The following is a 20,170-nucleotide window of genomic DNA, read 5'->3' as shown; positions in this document are numbered from 1 at the left end:
TGGAAGCTTTCAGTTGCCTTCTTTTTGATCTTCACTCCTGCATTTAGATCCTTGGTGGAGCAGAGGAGCAAGAGAGAGAGAGAAAGATGTATCTAAGTTGATAGTAGGAACAGCTTTGAGATAAGGGAAGCATGTTGCTTCCTCTCTGATGTAGCCACACCTATTTACATAAGAAACATGGACATATTTTTGTAGATGAGATTTTTTTCAGTAGCAGATCACTAGTAATTCCCTGCCCTCAAGTGTTGCTGTCAATGAAATTTTCCTCCCAGGTTGTTTTTCCAGTGCCCTCCATGACAAATGAATACATTTCTGTGTCAGTGTGTTGCTGAACATCATGTATCGTATGGTATGATACCAGTTAGGTGGCTAAGATGCTTTTAAAGTGGATGATAACACCTGGGTTTCTCAACGTGGCAGTTCATATCACCAGCAGTCCGTTCTGAATGCCTTCCAAATGAGCTTATCCTCTTCCACTGGACTCCTAAATTAGTTACCTGTAGTAGGTGGTTTGAATAGTTCAATCGTCTGATCTTTTTCACTTGTAGTGGGAATTCCAGATGCTTAGAAGTGAAACAAACTTTTCCATTTGCCTCTGTTTCTATTCAAGCTACCTGTGCCTCATGGAGTTGCCAAGGAAGATTGTCTTCCCAGGAACACTGGAGAACTGTCCTGTAAGGTAAGGCATTTTTTTTCTGCTGATAAATATTTAATGAGCAAGACTCCTGTTGTGTTAAAGTATCAAGTGCTTTAGGCTTTAAAGGTTACACTGAGAAATGTAATAGTGGTTTATTAAATCCTTGTGTTTCTTTAATGAAAACAAAACAACCACCAAAACAAAACCCAGTAATGGTGATTTGCCTTCTAGCACAGGGACATTCTGCTTATGGAGCCGAGCAACAGTAATTGCTTGGAGTGCCAGAAGGGAGAAGAAACTGGTAAAGTTCCTCTGTCTCATAGGAAGATAATCACTTCCTTGGCCGAGTATCTGAAAAGTGGGCAAAAGATAAGCGAGTAGTTTTATGAAGTGCTGTACATGATATATCAGTGACTTGGCTTTGACATACAGACTTCAAAGTATTTTCCTCTCTCTGCTTGTACAGAACCTAATCTGTTTTTAGGGCATGACTGTATTAATATTAAATAGCTAGCATAAATTATAGCTATGAGCAGCCTTTTTGATTATTAACAGAAACCTACATGGCTGAAATAGATTTCTATGCAATCTGTTGTTATCTGTTGTAATTCATATTATTCTGGCCTTATCTTTGTCCATGTTGGGCTTTTTTGACTGGGTTTTTATACGCAATGAATTACTTTGAATGTAATTCACGCACAGTGATTGTCATTGGTACAGTCTAAAAATTCCTAGTGGGTGGGATAGAGAAGAAGGCTCAGCATCTTGAATATAATTTCCCTTTATAAAGATCCCACACAAAATTGTCATTTCCCCTCAGCGTTATCTTCCTGTAAGCAAAGGCCTAGTGGCTTGCTCGCCCCTCTAAAATGCTTGGCAGTCAGCAGGTGTGCTGCCCCTGTTGAGTGTGCTGGGGACAGTTGGGCTGGAGGGTTCTCTCTGGGCAAGGAAGAGTAACTGATGGCACGCAGTACTGAGCAGCAGTGCAAAATTTGGCCACAGCCCTTGCAATGAGAGTTGCTATCAATGCTCCAGATTTCTGACCCAGAGAGATAGCTGAGGCTTTGTCTATACTGGGAAAAGTTACTTGTCTTCCCTTCCTTTTACTGGCTCAAAAGTAGATTTTGGTGAAATGCATTCTGGTTTACACTGGCGAAAGGCATACAGAAATCAGACCCGTAGCTGTGTGACCAATACTGACCATTGCCTCCAAAGGTGATTCTCTGATACCAGAACAACATTGTGTCCAAAGTCAGAAAATTACTTTCAGAGTACGTAACAGAGAATCTCTGTTAGTATCTTCCATGGTTTATAAACTACTTGAATTTATTTGTTGTTGTCAGGATTCAAACCACCCTCCAAAAGTTTCTGACACAAGTGCACCTCATGCTGTAGTCCTGCATGATTTTCCTGCAGGTAAGTAAATGTGAATATTCTGGAAGCTTGTTTTACTCCCAAGACTTTCAAATGGGAATTTTCTTAGGAATTAGAGCTTAAAAACAATGAGGAAGCTCAGCCTGCAAGGTCTGCATGTAGAGTTGTTCAAATCCATAGGTTTAGCTATAGTTGGGCTAGTCTTTTAGTTAAAGCTAACTGGTTTATCAGGTATAGTTAAGACTTTTTGAAAACTCATTCTGGTTTTGTCTGTGGTATTCATATTAAGAAGGTTTTACTTAGAGAAAAACAGTGAGCGTGACAACTACTGTTAACTGAAATGATGCTGTCTTACAGAGCATGCTGATGACTTGGACCTTCATTCTGGAGATATCGTTTGTCTTTTGGAGAAAATCGATACTGAGTGGTACAGAGGAAAATGTGGGAATCGCACAGGGATATTTCCTGCCAGCTTTGTTAAAGTAGTTGTATGTAGGCTTTGTATACATCACTACATGAGATCCGATTGCATTTGTTTTCTGGTTCTATTTTACTATAGCTCCTGTGTGTTTAACTCCATTCTGTATTTAGATAATCTCTTTTCCCTCTGGCAGCACAGAAGATGTATCAACTTGTTTGTATGGTATTAGAAAGATGCTTGATTTGGCACAACCAACTTGTGTTATGGGGATTATTTTGCTGCTAATTTGAAGACAAGTGAGAAAATCATGGCCCTTACCAGATTCTCTTTGTTAACCTACATAGTTCCTCAGGGTCTACAGAGCAGATTATTTTTCACAGCTGCATGTAAGAATCAACACTCAGTAAGATGGTTGCTTTTTGTGCCTCCCACCAACCCCCCGCTTCTCTCATTTTCTTGTCCCTTGAACTGTGCTGGAATCACCACTTTTATAGCCATGTGGTGAACTAGGTTGGGGCAGCAGTTGGGCCCAACAAAACATGTTTTTTTTCTTCCTAGAATATTTATTTTCCAGCTGGATCAATTCACCTAAGTGGCTTACTAAGTGGCTGCACAAATGGTTGTGCTGACACAGTGCAAGGAGATTGTGTTGTTGCAAATGAGCAGCTTAAAGCAATCCTGTCACTGAATGTGACACTTGACAGTAAATGGCAGGCAAGAGACAGGTGCTGTTTTGGAGCCCAATAGCAATTGAGTGCCTCATCTTTAAAAGAGATACAGTATGGTTCACCGTGTCAAAAGCTGGGTCAAATCTGCTGCAAGCCTGAGTCTGAGATTGAAGTCCGTTTTGTGACAGTAGAAAGGGCCGTTGGGCTGTCCACACCAGCCATACGGACACGGAGGAATGCTAAACTGACACCAGGATGCAGTGAAGGTGCATGGCTGGGTATTAAAGACAGTAAGGGCCTGTGTCGAGCCGGGACAGCTGGCAGAGATGAGCACTGCTGCTACATGGACAATACCAAGTATTTGGTAACCATCAGAGAGTGTAGGGTGTCTGTTTAGTTTGTAACGGTGTTATTGGAGAAAAATTTTAAGATTTGAGAAGTGCTGAAGAATAAAAACTAAACTCGGGGTTAGTAATAATGGAACCATACTCGGTTCGCTTTCACAAGAAAGATTGTTAGCTAAATTGATTAGCTGCTTCTACACAGACCAACAGCTTAATTTAAAAGCTCTTGTTACTACTGATGGCTAATAGAGAAAAGGTTTTATGTTAAAGCAGTGGAATGAGTATTTGGGGTCAAATTCAGCATTGATACAGACAGATACAACTTCATAAAAGCTAGGGAAGATGTGTTTCAAATTTCTACTTTAGTTGTAAAAGGTGATTACCCTTTGAGTGCAGAAATCTTCTGTTTCAGTAAAATTAAAAAAAAAAGGGAAATTAAAGGAAATTAAAGGAAAAAGAGTGCAGTACATGAGGCTAATTTACTGAGTGAATTCTCCTGTTTATTCATGTCACATTTGATCTTGATACAAGGTCTCTATACAATACACTATAGTGTGTTTTACAATATTGAGCTGGGTAGTAGCTTAGGTCCGGACACCTAACGATAATACATGGTTATTACTTCCCATAGAACCTTCAGAGCACCACAGATACCCGCTCCTCTAGCAAGAGCACTGCAAAGATTATTTGTCCTAAAAGGCAGCATGATTTCCTCCAGTCCTTCACATAAGCTCATGAAACATTCTTGTTGATTTTTATGGGAACTGGCTCATGCGATAGTGAGCTGTAACCCAAAGCTCCTTGCCAGGGTCTCTAGGCTTGTAGTGTTACACATCTCACAGATCATCCTTTGTGTCACACCAAAAATACAGTTGAAGTCCTCTTATGATAAAGAACTTGAATGCTGTCAGTTTGACATATCCGTGTATTGATTTTCTAAATTATATTTCTCCAATTCAAGTGAGATTTGTGAGATAGATGTGGTTTTGTTTGGAGGACAGCTGGCTACCAAAGCCCAGACAGGATAAGTGTAAACAATAATTTTGTCTATTGTGATCTATTCTGCTAGTAAATAATAGAGAGCAATTACCAACTGAAAGTTGGGAGCTAAATGCAACAACATGTAGTAGCATCCAGTCCCATATTCTGTCAATCAATCACGCCACAAGTAAAACAGCTTCATAACCGAAAACATTAAATAGCGCTCCTTGTTTGCATGAGATTGAAAAATGAGACATCAGCATACATGGATGAAATCTACATTAATATTGTCATATATCATAGCATGCCAGCGACTATAGAGCGTCACATGGAGGTCATAACTGGAGCTGATGCTTAGCTGAAAATTAGATTATTTTAACCAGTTCCAAGTTTATTGTAGTTATGTTGCCATGAGCTTGAAATGGAAGATTTTACTTATTTTGTTGTCTTATTAGATTGATGTTCCAGAAGAAAGCAACAGGAAAAAAATACCCTGTTCATCACAATGTATTAAGTGAGTCAGATAAATCTTCTTTTCTTTCTTGTGTTGATTTACTAGGAAGTAAAAAGAAAGATAACTTTGAAGCAGGTGTTATCTGCGCTGAGGTTAATATGGTTAACAGTTTCTTCACCAAAATATATTTTAAAAAGTAAGCTCTCAAAACTGAAAGTGTATGATGTTTTAGTAAGAGTCATATTCAGGTAAAAAAAAAGCCTAAAAACTCACTTCATGGCTTCAAAAAATCGGTAGATCACTTTATCTTTATAATAAATGTTTATATAAAGATAGTCCCCTTCACTCACTTTCCTTCCTCTTACGAGCTGTATTAGAAGAGCATTTCCCACAATTTTTCATGAAAATTGGTTACAGAAACTGTGAACCGATCTGATTAACTTCAGCAGCATTGCACTCTCCTCTCTTTGCTCCTGGCCTTGTTACTTTCTTCGGAATCCTCTTAAGATGTAACATGGTAGGGCTCCTACGCATTTGAGAGAACAAGATAAAATGGGACAGGATATAGCTGAACTTCAGGTTAGATAGATTTCTCTGCTTAAAAGTGTATAACTATAGAGGTGAATCTAAAGTTCCCCAGATCAAATTATCAAATGTACTTCAAGCACTTTTCATTTCTGACTTGCAAACAACTTGTACGAAGATTTGTGGGCAAGGAACAACTTTTCCTGCTGTTTTTACTCAACGATGATTTATTGGATTTCATAATCATTCATTGCAGCAATTAAAGCAAATTCAGGCAGAGGCAGGAACTAGTATCAAGGGGATGGTTCAGTTTGTTCCTCAGACAGGGCTTGGCTTGTCTTAACCGAAACTTTATTTTTAAAAGCTGCTTCTGCAACTAAGAAAGAAACAGAAAGTGCTAGCTCTGTCCTGAAGCTTTTGCAAAGATATGAGTGGGGGACAGGGGTGGGAATCAAGCTTCTTACATTGGTTGTATGCTGCGGTGCTATAGAAAGAATTAAAGCCTATTAACACTTTTTTCCAGCATAGTATTTCTGATAAATCAAAAATCTTCTTAAAGTAATTTCTTAAATTTATTTTAATAGTTTATTAAATTATTAATCTATTTAAGTGAGGAAAAAATGAATTTGTTTTTTCAGTATTATACCAAATGATGTAAAATTTATCAGATGCATTGATGTTTCTGTCTTCGATAGATAATTTATTTCCTCATGCCTAGGATAGATTTTACAGAATAAAGTTAGTCAAAGTAGATAAAAACTAGTTTCCCCCTATGAAACCTCCATGTATTTGGGCTTTGGGACAAATACACAAAACACACACCACCACCACCACCACGCCCCCCATGTTTGACTGCATCTAAATTGGATTCTAGCTCAAAAAAAATCAAACTCTTAACAAAAGCGTATCAGGACACGTACTTGGATATGGGCAAAAACATAAAATGGGACAGGTAGCTCAGAAACAAGGTGATATTTTTGTTGTTGTTTGGAAGAGAAATAGGGTCTTATGCAAAATACTGTAACAGCCAGGAACTGGGATGCAGAAGTTGCGTTCAGCTCCTCCAGACTCCTCAGAAAGCAGAAATGAGAACCAGGGCTAGACCCCAAGTTTCCACCTGTTCTATCTTCAGTGCATTCTTTCATCATTTTAATTAAAGATACCAATCCATATTTTTCACAATGCTGCCTTATTATTAAGTGGACAATAATAATAAAAAAGCAAAGTAAATTTGTCTTTTGTTTGTGCAGAGGCCCAAGATGTGTAGCACGATTCGAATATATTGGAGATCAGAAAGATGAGCTCAGTTTTTCAGAAGGTGAAACTATTATCCTTAAAGAATATGTAAATGAAGAGTGGGCCAAAGGAGAGCTCAGAGGCACATCTGGAATTTTCCCTTTGAACTTTGTGGAAGTAATTGAAGATCTGCCTGGAACAGGTATGACTATGGTTGCAAAAATCTTCAAGAACGTGGTTTTGTACCACATGCATATAGGCAGCATATAGGAGAAAAGTCCAAAAGGACAATGAATGCAGGAAGGAGCTAGAAAGGGAGAAAAGACAGATTAAAAAAATCAAAAGGAATGGTAGGACTTCTTAAGAAGTTATTCTTAATAATAACTTTGAATATCTAAAATCTCTATCATTAGTAAGGTTTTGAATGGTCATTGCTGCTATTCTAAGTTGTCCTTCACTTATGTAGGTACAGGAGCAGCACTGAAGAACAAGGTGGAGGTTTCTTCTTCCCTTCCTCAGGTAATAAAATTTTATAGGTGAGGGACAGAATTTACATAGCCGTTTCATAGATTTACATAGACTTTCTATTATAATGTCCCATTAGCTGCACAGCTTTAAACTTGAATGTAACACAACTCCCACAGCACACAGTGCTGCACGGTCACATCTTGAATTCTGACAGTTGGCCTAAACTGATTGAATTCATAGCTTCTGGCAAATTAACGTAAGTAAATTTTTACCCTTTGTGCTTAAGCAAATTCTTCTTAGCTCTATTTTAAGTATTGCTGCAGTGGTCTAATTTTGAATTTATTAATCCTGTCCCCTGCCACCAATGAGACCAAAGGAATGCGTCTGAGCCTAGATGAAATTCTGTGGTAATTGCTGAAATGCCATTCTAGTCTACATCTGCAGTGACACTATTGTATGAGAGAAAGTCAGGACACCCGTGTTCTGTACAGCTGCTTTCACCAGTATCCATCAGCTTATGGGCTCCATTAACGCTTCTAAAATTAATGCATTTCTTCTGTTCACTTGAATAGAACAACAGACGCTCAGTAGAGTGGTGTGAAGCACTTCATGATTTTACAGCAGAAACCAAAGATGATTTATCCTTTAAAAAGGGAGACTACATCCAAATACTGGAGCAAGTAGATTCAGAGTGGTATAGAGGAAGACTGAATGAAAAGGAAGGAATTTTCCCAGCAGTTTTTGTTCGGACCCGCTCAGGTACAGTGCTCCTACTAGATAGCAATTCGTTATTCCTTGGGTTGTGACAGTCATGACAGAGTTCTGGGAGAACCCCGCTATTCCATTGCATTAACAAACCACACACCACCACAGTTCTTAATATCCTAAAGCTAAACTAAGCGTTGAACCACCCTCTCTAATAATGGCAATATAATGCTCTAGTCAGTGAGTCATCTGGGAGGTGACACAGATTCTGGGTCAGTTTAAAGTGTGGTTTGGGCATGGGCGAAACAGGACCACTGAGAGCTGCCTTCAGTAGGAATTCAGGGGTACAAAAGATAGGGGGGCACCACGTTCTGCCTCAGCTGAAGAGAAACACTGCAGCACAGCCAAAGAGCTGGTAGAGCTGTAAATAACTACAGCTGCTGTGTAATGCCCTTGATGAAGCAAGGAATGAACGCTGCTCGTTCTCCTCGAGCTTCTCTTTGGTCCCCAAATGAATGCAGTCAAAACCTTCACAGAGGACACAGAAAATGACATTTTTTCCCCATAGTTTTTGCAAGTAAAGCCGTGAGTAAAAGTTGACAGGAAATAAATTCCACCTAACTGGCACAGAGCACATACCGAGTGCCGCTTCATCTCCACATACAAAGAGGAAAAGACAGCTTTTATTAGATATTGCCATTGGAAAGTTCAAGAAAGTGAACTTTAAAATTAGTCCTCTTAGAAGCAGAACCATGAGAATTTGTTAGTACTGTAAAATGAACTGGTGTCAGTAGAGATTTTTATTCCATTAGGACAGTGGATTTGCTAAGTAGCAGTAGTAATAACATCTGGACACCCTGTAGCACACTAGTGGGGAGAAAACATGAGAATGACAGGAAACTTCTCCAGAAACAGAGATTTATTTCACTCCAATCCAAATAACTTGTCTTGTCCATGTTCTGCAGCCAGGGTAGAGCTGTCACAGTCTCTAGGAGGGAAGAAGGGAAAAGCCAAAGCTCTTTATGATTTTCATGGAGAAAATGAAGATGAGCTTTCCTTCAAAGTAAGTACCTTTCTTCTTAGTCCAATTTTCCAAAAGGTCTTATGCTAAGGCCTATGCTAAGAATGCGAAAAACCAGGATTTATCCACAGTGAAAATAGGCTTTGAACAGGAAAGAACAAAGCACGTAGAATAGGCCTAGATATTAACAAGTCTCAAAAAATTTTTGCCCTTACCACTTCTGTTTCATACTGGCAAAATCTTCCCTGGAGACATTGAAAAGAGGCCAGGAATTGCAGAATTCCTCCAACTTCTCTGATCCAGTAAACATGACAAGACCAACCTCATTTTGCAGTACATTCAGTTCTTGATCACTTGATATGGTCAAGGGAGCCTCTTTTTTAACTAGAAAGACAGCAACGAGGAGGATAATAGTAACAGTGCCACTGCTACAGCAGGGATGCCTCTAAGGGACACCTAGTATAGCAAAATCTAAAAGTTTGGCAGCATGATACATAGTTGCCATGGGAGCAAGGGGAGAAATTAAATACTTGCTGGATGCCCAGATAATATTAAGAAGCATGAGCAAGAAACAGCGTGCCCTTGTAGATTCAAAGTCATGATTTAGGTAACTGTCCTCAAAAGCAAGTTTCTGAGAAACAGCAGACTTTCACAGCAGGCCCCAAATTGTGTTTATCAGCTGGAACACGCTATTTTTGCTTTCTAAAGCTAGCAAAATAATTAGTTTCAGCATTAGCAGCTTGCAATACTGAAAGGATAGATGATTCTTTAAAGCAGAAAAAGGGAATTGGAGGTACTGGAAGAAAAGCCAGGGCCATGACAGTACTTCAGATGTAGGGTGTGGCATGGGATGATGAAAACAGGGACAAGGATCAAATACAGGAGCTGCAGTTTATTTTAAATGGCCCCACTGAGCTACTTAGAAGATTGCTTTCCTTTTTGGGAAAGGAGAGTTTCCACGTGCTGGAAAATATTGGGACTAAATTCTTTAAAAAAAAAAAAGCTTTGAAGCATTTGAAGAAAAGAAACCCTCGTAACAGAGCTGGGAAACACACACAAATAACAAGTAAAGCAGGGGGCCTGTGAGCCAGCTCTCCAACATATCTACCCGGAGAGCTTAAGCAATGCAAGAAGTCATCCAGCAGTGCTATTTTTTCCTTCCGGAAGGCGGTGATTTTTCAGCATAGACAAGTATTTACCCTAACAGATGCTTCAGCTGGTTTTGGCAAAAAATCTTGAGGAGACATAACCAACAGAAGAGACTGGCCACATCCTACTTCTCTTCTATTTGATTGATACTAATTGCTTCTGAATAACATCAGCTATGCATGCATTAACATTGCACGGTAAGCTGTACTGGCTCATGTTACTCCTTCTCTTACAGGCAGGTGATACAATAACAGAGCTGGAATCTGTAGACGAGGACTGGATGAGTGGAGAGATACAAGGAAAGTCTGGGATATTTCCCAAGAACTTTGTTCAGATTTTAAAAACACCATGAAGCGTTGCCTCTCTTTGTACTCCCTGCATCTGGGAGAGAATGTTTTCTATCCTAAAGGCACAGCAAAGACATCAACGTGTTTTGACTATCAATGTTTTGCACTACTGCTTCTAGACAGTCATACCAGAGTCTTGAAGTCAAGTAAGAAAATTTTAGTCTTTTGTGACAGTGTATGTAGTCATGCTTCATGAATGCTCTGAGAGCAAATACAAGCAGGATTTTTAGTGGTTTCCAACTAGGGAAATACTGTGGTGCAACACCATTTTAACTTAAATAGCATTCTAGTATGTTTACTATCTGGTATTATATTTATCATGTACAAAGTCTGCATAAAGTAAGCTGCTTTGGGTTTCTTTAAAAACTTTTAAAATCCAAATTTAAAAAATTGTTTTTAAGATATAATTACAGCATTCAGTATGTAGATCAAGTTTGATATTCAGGTCTCGTTACTGCTTGACTTCCACATTAGCAGTAGAATCCACTTGTTTTATGACTTAGAGGATAAGGAAGATAGATAACTGATATTTCATAGTAGAAAAATATCAAATCTAATACTGGTAAGAGGGAAAACTCAGAAGCAAATCCTTGTGTAGTATTCTTCTATTCTTAGCCCAAGCTGCTCATACAGGAAGATCACAAGAGTAAAACTTAACTATTTTGCCTCTTAACGAATAACGTTCAAATCAGTATGAATCATCTTAGACCTTCCTCCCTTCCCCCAAAATCCCTTCCAGATAGGTTTTTCTGCTGTTCTTCAAGCACCATCACACCCTTCTTTCCCAGCTGAAGTTAGTTGTGACAGACAGCGTTTACTGAGCTTTCTCAGATGCCCTCCATGCAGTAGCTGCACTATGCCAACTATTTGCTCCTCCACCCCCTTTGTGTAAGTGGAAAGCCAGTCTTCACTCAGTCTGCATTTCATTTGTCACTCAAGCACTGGAACATACTTCAGTAACACTATTCCTATCCTTAACATGAGGGATATTATACAGCCTTGGTTTTAGGTTTCAGCAGACATGGGATTAATTTTCAGTTTGTTACCACATACCAACTATACAGAGCATCATTATAAATGGTCTATCAAGGCCTTAAGGAAAACACGCCTGGCAAGAAGTTACTTCAAGAAGCTCTAACAAAAGCATTCAGTAAAAAGCAGCAGTGTGACCTGAATGACAAATTAAGACAGACATGATTAAGGTAGCTTCACATTATAGGAACTTCTGGTAGTAAACTCCTTTTTGCAGCACTTGGCCTCTGACAAAATAGTTAAATGCATCTTGATTAACTGCTAACTTCATCAGACTGGAATAGAAAAAGTTATGCTGCAGTTGGCTCTTCCATTGCTGACAGTATTCCATCACTTTTGCACTGTATAATAAAACGGAACCAGTAAGCTGTTCGCACGAGTCATTACTTCAGAGAGATGCAGGTCACCAGGCATGGAGATATCCTTACAAAAATTTTCTGTGTGGGTCTGGAAGTTCAGGTTGCAGAAGGGCCAACAGTTGAGTGGCAGATGGAGACTGGAAACTAGAATCATCATGATTGACCTTGAGAAAGTTTTGACTCAGTCATGTGTCTACTTACAACTTTATCAATACAAGGTCCAAGTGTTATGGCTACAAACACCTACTGCCACAAAAGATCAGGGTGCATCTAAATGGGTGTCTAAGCAAGCTGGCGAGGGTAGCCCTCCCCTCCCCATGCACTGCACTTCGGTTACCATCACAGCAGGCAGAAGCAAGCTTACAGCCAAAACTGAGCTGAAGGACTCCCCCGCAGCAGGGAACGGGCATCCAGTCTTGGTAGCAGACTGGAGCTTGCCTGAAGTGAACCCAAGGAACATGCAGCACAGACATGAGGTCGTCGGCACTATTTCGCTCTGCAGTCACTGTTATGCCACAGTTCTTGCAAATACAGACACAGGTGTTAGCCCTCCATTTTTTTTTTCTCTAGAAGCTTCATGAACGTGAAGTGTTGTATATTTAAACTGCACCAATACCGTCCACGCAACTGGGGGATGAAGATCTCACACAGTTTTAATGAGCCAAGAACTGGATTTCTACTTTCATTAAGGGGAGTAACATTATAAAAACAATTATAAATCATGTCCTATTCTATAAAGGTGGAAACATGACAATTTATACAGCTATTATTCAGTTTTACCATCCCCGCAAGCCTATCCGGAACTCCTGTGGAACCAAACTTTAACCTAAGTCCACCTCCAAGGACAACCCTTCCCACTCCAAGCTCTCCTGCCAGGAGATGCCGAAGGTTCTTGTTGTTTATTCCAATAGAACAGATTATCTCCTTCTAGAGGAATCCAAAGAAACAAATATACAGATAGATACTATTTCCTGACTCCTGCAAGCCACTCAGACTTTTCAACCATAAACTTTCAGTGGATCACCCTATTCAAACAGGCTTCTTCCACCGTGACCTGTGCCAACACAATTCTGAACCTCCACGGTGCGCACAGCAGGGGGAGAACAGCAGAACCAAGCAAAGCCCACACCAACAGACAGAATACCCAGGTCCTCCAAAGACATACCGCATCGTTGTGGTGGTGGATGAAGCTTACATGTATGATGATGTTTACTTACTTACTGTCTGGCAGTTTTCTAAGATTTTGATACAAGTCTCAAAAGTAGAACTGATTTTTTTGTATTTTTTTCAATTTCCTCTTCCCCGTTTTTATAACTGTGTATTGACCAGTTGTTTTTCTAACTTTCACTGAATGTTTAAAGTCAGTGCCTGTCAGTAGATTAAGACCGCTCTCCTTTATTTTAATCATCTCCTCCCTATTATGCAGGGCAGAAGAGCAGCAAAGCCTCATATTCAGAGCAAGGAGTGCCATCTAAAGGCTGCTTGCATTACTGCAGGCAGCTAAAACAAGGGGTATTTATTAAGACTGAAACAAGTTAGATGCTTGGCTTTTACAGGAAGGGATTTTCTTAAGACTTGATGCCTGCTATCACCATGAAACTGCATACAGATCATAACATAAAATTCCTACGGTGTACAGTACATACTCTGCAAAAAAAGTGAGAATGAGGTGGAGCACAAATCCTAACTGCAATAGAGTAGCAAATTTCAGGTGTAACCTTGAAATTCAGCTAGACCCCCATACATGGGTACAATAATAAAAGCCTCATTTATCAAAACATTTTCTGCTTCATCCACCCTCTGGAAACATCTTCAGGAAGACGTCTTTGTCTGTGTACAATTAACAGTGTCCTAAATAAATCTTTGTTAAGCCCAGTAAGTTTGTTATGGTACCTCTGTAAATTAAGAATGTATTTAACCAATAAAATTTTTTATAATTAAGCCATGATGGCATTTTTATTGTCTTATGCCGTGGAGAGCTGAGCTCTCCACTTGACATGAGAGTTTTATGGATCTCATTCTGCTTACGTATTTAACCCAACAGCAAAAAAAACCCTCCAAACACCCCCAAATATTACAATAGTATGGCATCCCTTTACGAGTAGTCCAAACCCCTCACAGAATCCTGATGGCTTTAACACAGTTTAATTCAAGCCTTCGGCCTCAGGTACGTTTCACGCTTGCCACCTGCAGAATCCGTGACACTTGCTACCTGTGGCAACCGGCTGTCATCCCAGGGTATCACACAAGATGGTGATGCTCTACTCTCGCTGTGGCAAGATCACCTGTGACGGAAGACACAGGCTGAGCCTGAGCTCATTAGCAATTCCACACATACTTCAAGTGTGCTCTGTTGATTGCTGCTATTCATACACCATCATTTTTTTTTTGTAGAGAGAATACAGAGGATACACAAAATTTTCCTTCCTGCTTACTCTTCTCCATCTGAAATAATTTTATAAAGCATACATTTACCCAGAGCCCCTATGTAGTAATGCCAGCGGTCTACTGTTCCATTAAAAAAACCAAACCAAAACCCACAACCCAAACCAGAACAGCATGAAACAGTAGAACAATTTTTGAAAAACTGAAAAAAAGCAAGTTCTTGTTCTTTCCAAAAATGCTCTTGTACTAGCCTTTTTGCAACATATACTCCTCAGGCGTACAGCTGAAGGAAAAAGTAACAGGATAAGACACGCAAGTTTTCAGAAATGACACCTTGGGATTTGTGACTCTCCTCGCCTACAGAGAGGCCAGTACAGTCCCTTAGGATTTGTTTGATGGAACTACTGCTAAGCAAAGGAAATACAGCCAACACACGTCCACTACTGGAACGCTCTGACAGATCTTACTGTTGTGCAGGGCTTGAATATATAGAGATACACACACACACACACGTAGATACCTGCATTAAAACTTTCTGTAGTAGGTTCAAGGATTTTCAACCTCACTACACTTACCCTAGATCATGGTTTCTTTTCCTAACTCCAGTGAAAAGTTCTCATTTTTTAGAGAAGTGAAAGGGAGTTTGTTGCCATTTATGGTTTCAAAAATATGACTGTCTGGGACGCCCGGAGGAGAATGACACCTGCCTCTACAGTACAGATGAAAAGAGCAAAGCGAAGACCAAAAGCAGCACTATTCCTTTCTCCTGTTTCAGCATCATGAGAGTTTTGAGCACTCGCTACCCTTCCACGACGCAAACTGGAAAAAGCAGAACAAGTAGGCCTATATTTACAATTCAATAAAGATGGTTACCTGAAGAGTAAGTTACCTTATAATTAAGTTACAATATAATTAACCTGAAGTTACAGTCATGGGCTGTTCTAAATATCACCCCCCATATTAAAATAGTAACTTGGAATCGCAACACGAAATCACATCACCTGCAGTCTTCTAAATAAATTGGAAAACATCCTTTTCGTTTTGCATATTTGCTCCAGACCAGAATTATCGACTAGGAAAAGGTTAAAATCCCCAACATTGAAGAGTACAGCTCTCATGGGGGGCCTCGCTCTACTTTTCCCCTAGTTATCTTAGTTGCAACAGCAACATTTCATTCCTTCCCTCCCTTTCTTGTCCTAAGCTATTTCACAGCTGACTGCAAGAGCCACCGCCACCTCAGTTGACCTCCCCAAATAGGTCAGTACCGTTTTGTTCTCAGGTTTTAAATCACAGGCTTGCCAACAATTTAATAGCACGAAGTTTAGGTTTGTTGCCCAGTTCTAAAGAAAACATGCTGATAGTGCAAAATACTCCTTGTTTTAGCCAGAAAAACACACTCTTCAATTTTTAAGCCGGCATAAGCTGAACCACAAGCAAAAATACTATCAGGTAATGGAAAAAGCACTCTTAAGTGATTTGCTGAGTAATTTTAAGTGCTTCATTTTCAGAACATGGACTCTTGCCTTTTTACGGTAGAATTTTGTCCCCTGAAGTTCCACAGGTTTTTCAACTGTGATTACGGTTACCCCTCAGTTCTGACAGAGGTTAAAAAACTACATACAACCCTGCTCTTGAGCATATTCTGCATTTCTACACTGCTCAAGACTAACGCTGCTTCCGTACTCAAAATTACAACTTAAAGATCTTTTAACACCTTTTGAGGATCAGAGACCAAATCTATCCCCTGAGAGGCCGTATCAAGTAAGTTACCACCAAGAAACTTGAACATACACATACCAATTTCTCAAGCAAGTAAGTCTGATAAATCCCCAAAGCTTCCTTACAATAAAAAATCCTGAAACAGTAAGTTTCCCTGTGTGGCACCCCATTCGCACTGTACAGTGCTCCTCTTTCAAGCATCTTTCACCAATAGAACAGAAGCTACAACCTCCGCACATGTTCCACAAGATTTCTTTTGCGAGGACCAAAGTCACTGGGAAAAAACCAACATACAGAATCCTTGGTATTGTACTTTCCAGTAGCACCTTTCAAGAAGGACAAACCACCTTCTTCCACCCATCTCGCAACACCAATCATGAAAAACAGATCTCCAAAGCAAGTATTTTTTCCTTTTTCTTTTTTAAACCAAGGCAATAGGTTTACCTTTTTAAAAACCCATTCACATATCCAGTACCAATATTGTCCAGCAGCAATACAGGCAACCAAACTTTAGTTCTGTATATTAAAACTTTTATTTTCGATCAATTTTTAGTTTCAGACAGACTCTTGCACAGGTGGCTCATATCCATCAGCTCGCTCTACTTTAGTGCCTGCCTCATCCCCAGAAGGTTTTCCAGCACCACCACCTTCACCATGCAGTTCCATCAGCTTGCCCACTAAAAAGAAGAAGTATTATAAATAGTGAGAGAGACACCTATTTAAAACAGTTTTAAATTACTGAATTGCTCATCATACACAAATTAAACCACCAGAACATTTAAAGTAGGTATGATCAAGTCCTCTCCAGAAAGCTCATGCAAGGAGATGCTGCTGCAACAACTGACAGGGTCAGACAAAAACAAGCAGTGAAGTAAGTGCTACATAATGAAATTGCAAATTAAAGTTTTTTTTTTAAAAACAGGTAAGTCAAGAACCTACTACTGCATTACACGGGAATGTCAGAAAATGGGAAAATGGAATCATCCCCTGTCATCTGGGACCGAAACATTTTGTCATCATTCATTCCCAGGCCAAAGCCTTTAAACATTCGGCAGCAGTTTCAGGCAAGAATTCAAGAAAGCTCCAAACGGAACGATCACTGCTTTGTCGGACTAGCAGGACAAGCCTTTTAACTACTACAGCTACTGAAGCTTACGATGCTGCTTTAACACCTTTATCCAAAAGCAAATGCATTTTGAAGTAATGGCTTCACTCATCCTCCTCTAAGAACACTAAACAGTTGCAGTGATCGACTTACATTCAAACTTGGGCTTCTTCAGCATCTTAACCTTGCGGACATAGACATCGTGAAGAGGGTAAATGGACTGACACGCCTTCTCTATGTCTTTGCCAATGCTGTCTGGGATCCTGAAAAATCGGAGAGCACATCAGTACCAGAACGTTAAAAATTATGCCTGCTGCTTCATCAGCAACACAGGCTTAAAGTAATTCTTAGGAACGCGTAATATTCTACAGAAGTTTGCATCATCAAAACTACCTTCACGCTCTGACAGTTTTCTTCAAGTACGTTTAGATTCTAAGACGTTTTCCTTGCAACGTTAGAAGGGATATAGCGCAAGCGTGCTCATTTTGAGAGCAAATCTGCAATCAAACTTTTGGAAGCAGACACCACACTTTGGAAAACCTCCTTCTGTCAGAAGAACCCAGAACATTCACAGCGCCAACTGGTCAGAATTACAGTTTTAGTCTGCAGAAACCGACTAAACCAAAAATCTCTGGAGAGCCTGATTTTACGTTCATGCAAACATGACGGTTGATGGAAGTCAAATGATGCAGAGACTAAGAGAGTATTCGAAGAAAATGGCACGTCAGCTTGTCAGCACAAGAGGCGCCTTGCCTGGTCTCTGCCAAACAGTACGTGAAGCACCAGCATTCCCTCAGTACTCAGTAACAACTGACCAGCAAACAACTATTTAAACTGTAGGGGAGAAAAACAAAAACACAGCCAAAGCTTACAGCTTATTGACAACTTCTTTCAGGTCGTTGGTTTGGACCTCTCGGGTCATGATTTCCATCATCTTCTTGCGAATCTGTCGAACCTGCTGATGCTGGGCATACGAGGTTTTGCGGATTTGGTTATTACGCTTCTTTGTAAAACCCACGCAGAAGAGGCGCAGTAGGTAACCATCGGTGGTTTTGACATCTACATGGGCTTCGATCATTGTCTAAAAAAGAAATGGTCGTTTATCATCAACGTGACAGACGGGCTTCTCAAAACCATGCACCTGACATTCATTAGTGCCTGCCAAGCCCACTTCAAACATAGCTTTGCAACGCATCAGTGGTTACCTCCTTTCCTAAAGGCACTAGCAACAACGCAGGCCTTGTTCTTTACACACCTGCCATTTTTTGACCATGGAGCACATTTTATCCCGGGTGAGGTCCATTCCATGGAAGTTGGTCAGACAATTTTTGCCCTGAACGTCCTCAGTTATCAGTTTAAATTTACGGAAGGCCACCTCATCATTCTGCAGATCAGCCAGACTCACTTCAAATACACGACCCTTCAGTCCGTCAGAGGCGATTTCTGCATTATGAAACAAAGTAAAACGCCTTTTGTTAACATCAGAAAAGTACTATTCAAATCACATACTGAACTTCCATTTGATGTTTTCCAATAGCAGGTGATGCCACTAGCTTCACAGCTCTGAAGTTTGCATGCATCTTGAACAAGATCAAATCAACTCATGGAACCAAATACCGTATTGTGTTAACTTTGTGAGGAATCTTTTTAAGGGAATTGTATCAGATGCTGAACACAAATACCAGTATACTGCAGATTCCAGCATATATAATAGGTTGGGTTTTTTTTTTTTAAAGTGGAAGGCGTTACAAAGTATTTGGAAATTATGAACATTAATGAAAAGAGAAACATAAAAAGCCACATGTGCTCAGCTGAGATAAAGCAGTAACAAACACCTAAGTACAGTCGTTTCACAGCTCTAACAACTGATCATTTTAACACTGGCTGACTCATTCTTGGTTTACAGTGACCCTTATTTTACTTGTTTCACATATATACAGTTCAAAATAATTGTCATCTTTGTAACTGTAAGTGCAACCAAAACAGTGTATCTCAACTATTTAGCCATTCTACACAGCTAACCTTCCAAAAATAGCTACCTCCATCCAGATTATCCTGCATACTGAACAGAGGCTCCCTTTTCCTATATGTATAAGAAAAACCTTGATACAAAAAAACCCTTTACCATTCAGTGGTAAAAACCCTTGACCATTCAGCAATACATCTACATATGCTCCCATTAAGTTAGCAATTCCAGCTCTCAGAGATCTCTCTTTACCTAAAAGTTTCAAGTTTCAGTCCCTCATAAGGCGATGGTCTTTATGATCCTATTATGACCATGGTCCCCTCATCTCTCTCTGATTATCAGAATGACTCCTTAATTCTTAGCTTTCCTCAAATTCATCAGGTTACCACAACAGCAGTTCATTAGAAACTTCGGGCATGTCCTTCTGTATCATATCCACAGTTTGGTGCTCTTCTACAAACAATGACCACACCGCATTAATTTCCCCGCAACTAAGCTCACTGGTTTAAACAACTCTGTCAACTTAAGAAAACTCACTTAACTCAAGCAATTAAAATAGAGGCACTTTTTTTTTTTAACTTCCAGGTTCATAGTATTATGAGCAAGAACTATTTGTCAGCAGTTCTTTAATCGAGTCACGTTTGGAGCTAGCACATGGAACAAATACATCTCTCACTACTGCATAAAACCCCACTACTCACTAGTTCCTTGAGTCCTGGTGACAAGCGTCTTCCCGATGTTTCGGATATTAAACATTGCTGGTGCTTTGACATCATACCAGTCCTTTTTGGAGAAAGGATCAACCCTTAATTTGAAAAAAGCAAAAAAGATTTTTTACTGATTTTCTCAGATTAAACCAGGCTGAAATATGAACTTCCTCCCCATACGTTTTGTGAAGTGGAAATGCAAACGTCAAAGTTTTCTTACCACGTTTAACATGGACAGGTTGGCGAGTATGTGAATGCAGACAGTACTACCCATTACAGCGAGGCAGGCGTTCATTTCAATTGCCTCAAAGACGGAAACCAACTGCAGTAACGTCATACGGCTAAGATGACGGAAGACTACACAGCGCTACAGTTCTGGCTACCACTCTGGAGCGATACAAGCGGTGCGCTTCAACTAATTTTTCCGTGAAGGCCCCCCTTCATTTCCTGACTTCTGCAGCTAAAACGCACCAGACACAACGACGCTTGCACCAGGGCCACCCGAGAAGCCCCGCTTCCGCGGCCAGCAAACTACGCCAGGACCACCGGGATTACAGCCAGTGCCGG

General features: G+C 40.0%; 2 protein-coding genes across 2 annotated transcripts in view; one reads left to right on the top strand and one right to left on the bottom strand.

The window, feature by feature from the left end:
- The window catches only part of SH3D19 (SH3 domain containing 19), a 35,168-nt gene extending 22,976 nt beyond the window's left edge, over positions 1-12,192 (top strand). The window contains exons 9-17 of the mRNA XM_009329838.1: positions 611-679; positions 1,981-2,053; positions 2,369-2,499; positions 4,881-4,939; positions 6,655-6,842; positions 7,107-7,159; positions 7,681-7,867; positions 8,779-8,876; positions 10,219-12,192. Of these exons, the coding sequence (XP_009328113.1) occupies positions 611-679; positions 1,981-2,053; positions 2,369-2,499; positions 4,881-4,939; positions 6,655-6,842; positions 7,107-7,159; positions 7,681-7,867; positions 8,779-8,876; positions 10,219-10,335 (975 nt within the window). The 3' untranslated portion in view covers positions 10,336-12,192. The remainder of the gene's footprint in view (positions 1-610; positions 680-1,980; positions 2,054-2,368; positions 2,500-4,880; positions 4,940-6,654; positions 6,843-7,106; positions 7,160-7,680; positions 7,868-8,778; positions 8,877-10,218) is intronic.
- A 4,142-nt stretch (positions 12,193-16,334) lies between these two features.
- RPS3A (ribosomal protein S3A) overlaps positions 16,335-20,170 on the bottom strand; it is a 7,459-nt gene continuing 3,623 nt past the window's right edge. Inside the window, exons 3-7 of the mRNA XM_009329837.1 lie at positions 19,598-19,701; positions 18,186-18,373; positions 17,803-18,011; positions 17,084-17,193; positions 16,335-16,502 (exon numbers count right to left, since the gene is read on the bottom strand). Coding sequence (XP_009328112.1) covers positions 16,381-16,502; positions 17,084-17,193; positions 17,803-18,011; positions 18,186-18,373; positions 19,598-19,701 — 733 coding nt within the window. The 3' untranslated portion in view covers positions 16,335-16,380. The remainder of the gene's footprint in view (positions 16,503-17,083; positions 17,194-17,802; positions 18,012-18,185; positions 18,374-19,597; positions 19,702-20,170) is intronic.

The sequence above is a fragment of the Pygoscelis adeliae genome, unplaced genomic scaffold (genome assembly GCF_000699105.1).
Source record: "Pygoscelis adeliae isolate BGI_AS28 unplaced genomic scaffold, ASM69910v1 Scaffold67, whole genome shotgun sequence".
Lineage (NCBI taxonomy): Eukaryota > Metazoa > Chordata > Aves > Sphenisciformes > Spheniscidae > Pygoscelis > Pygoscelis adeliae.
Note: the sequence above shows the minus strand (reverse complement) of the source record. Positions and strands in the feature narration are given on the sequence as shown.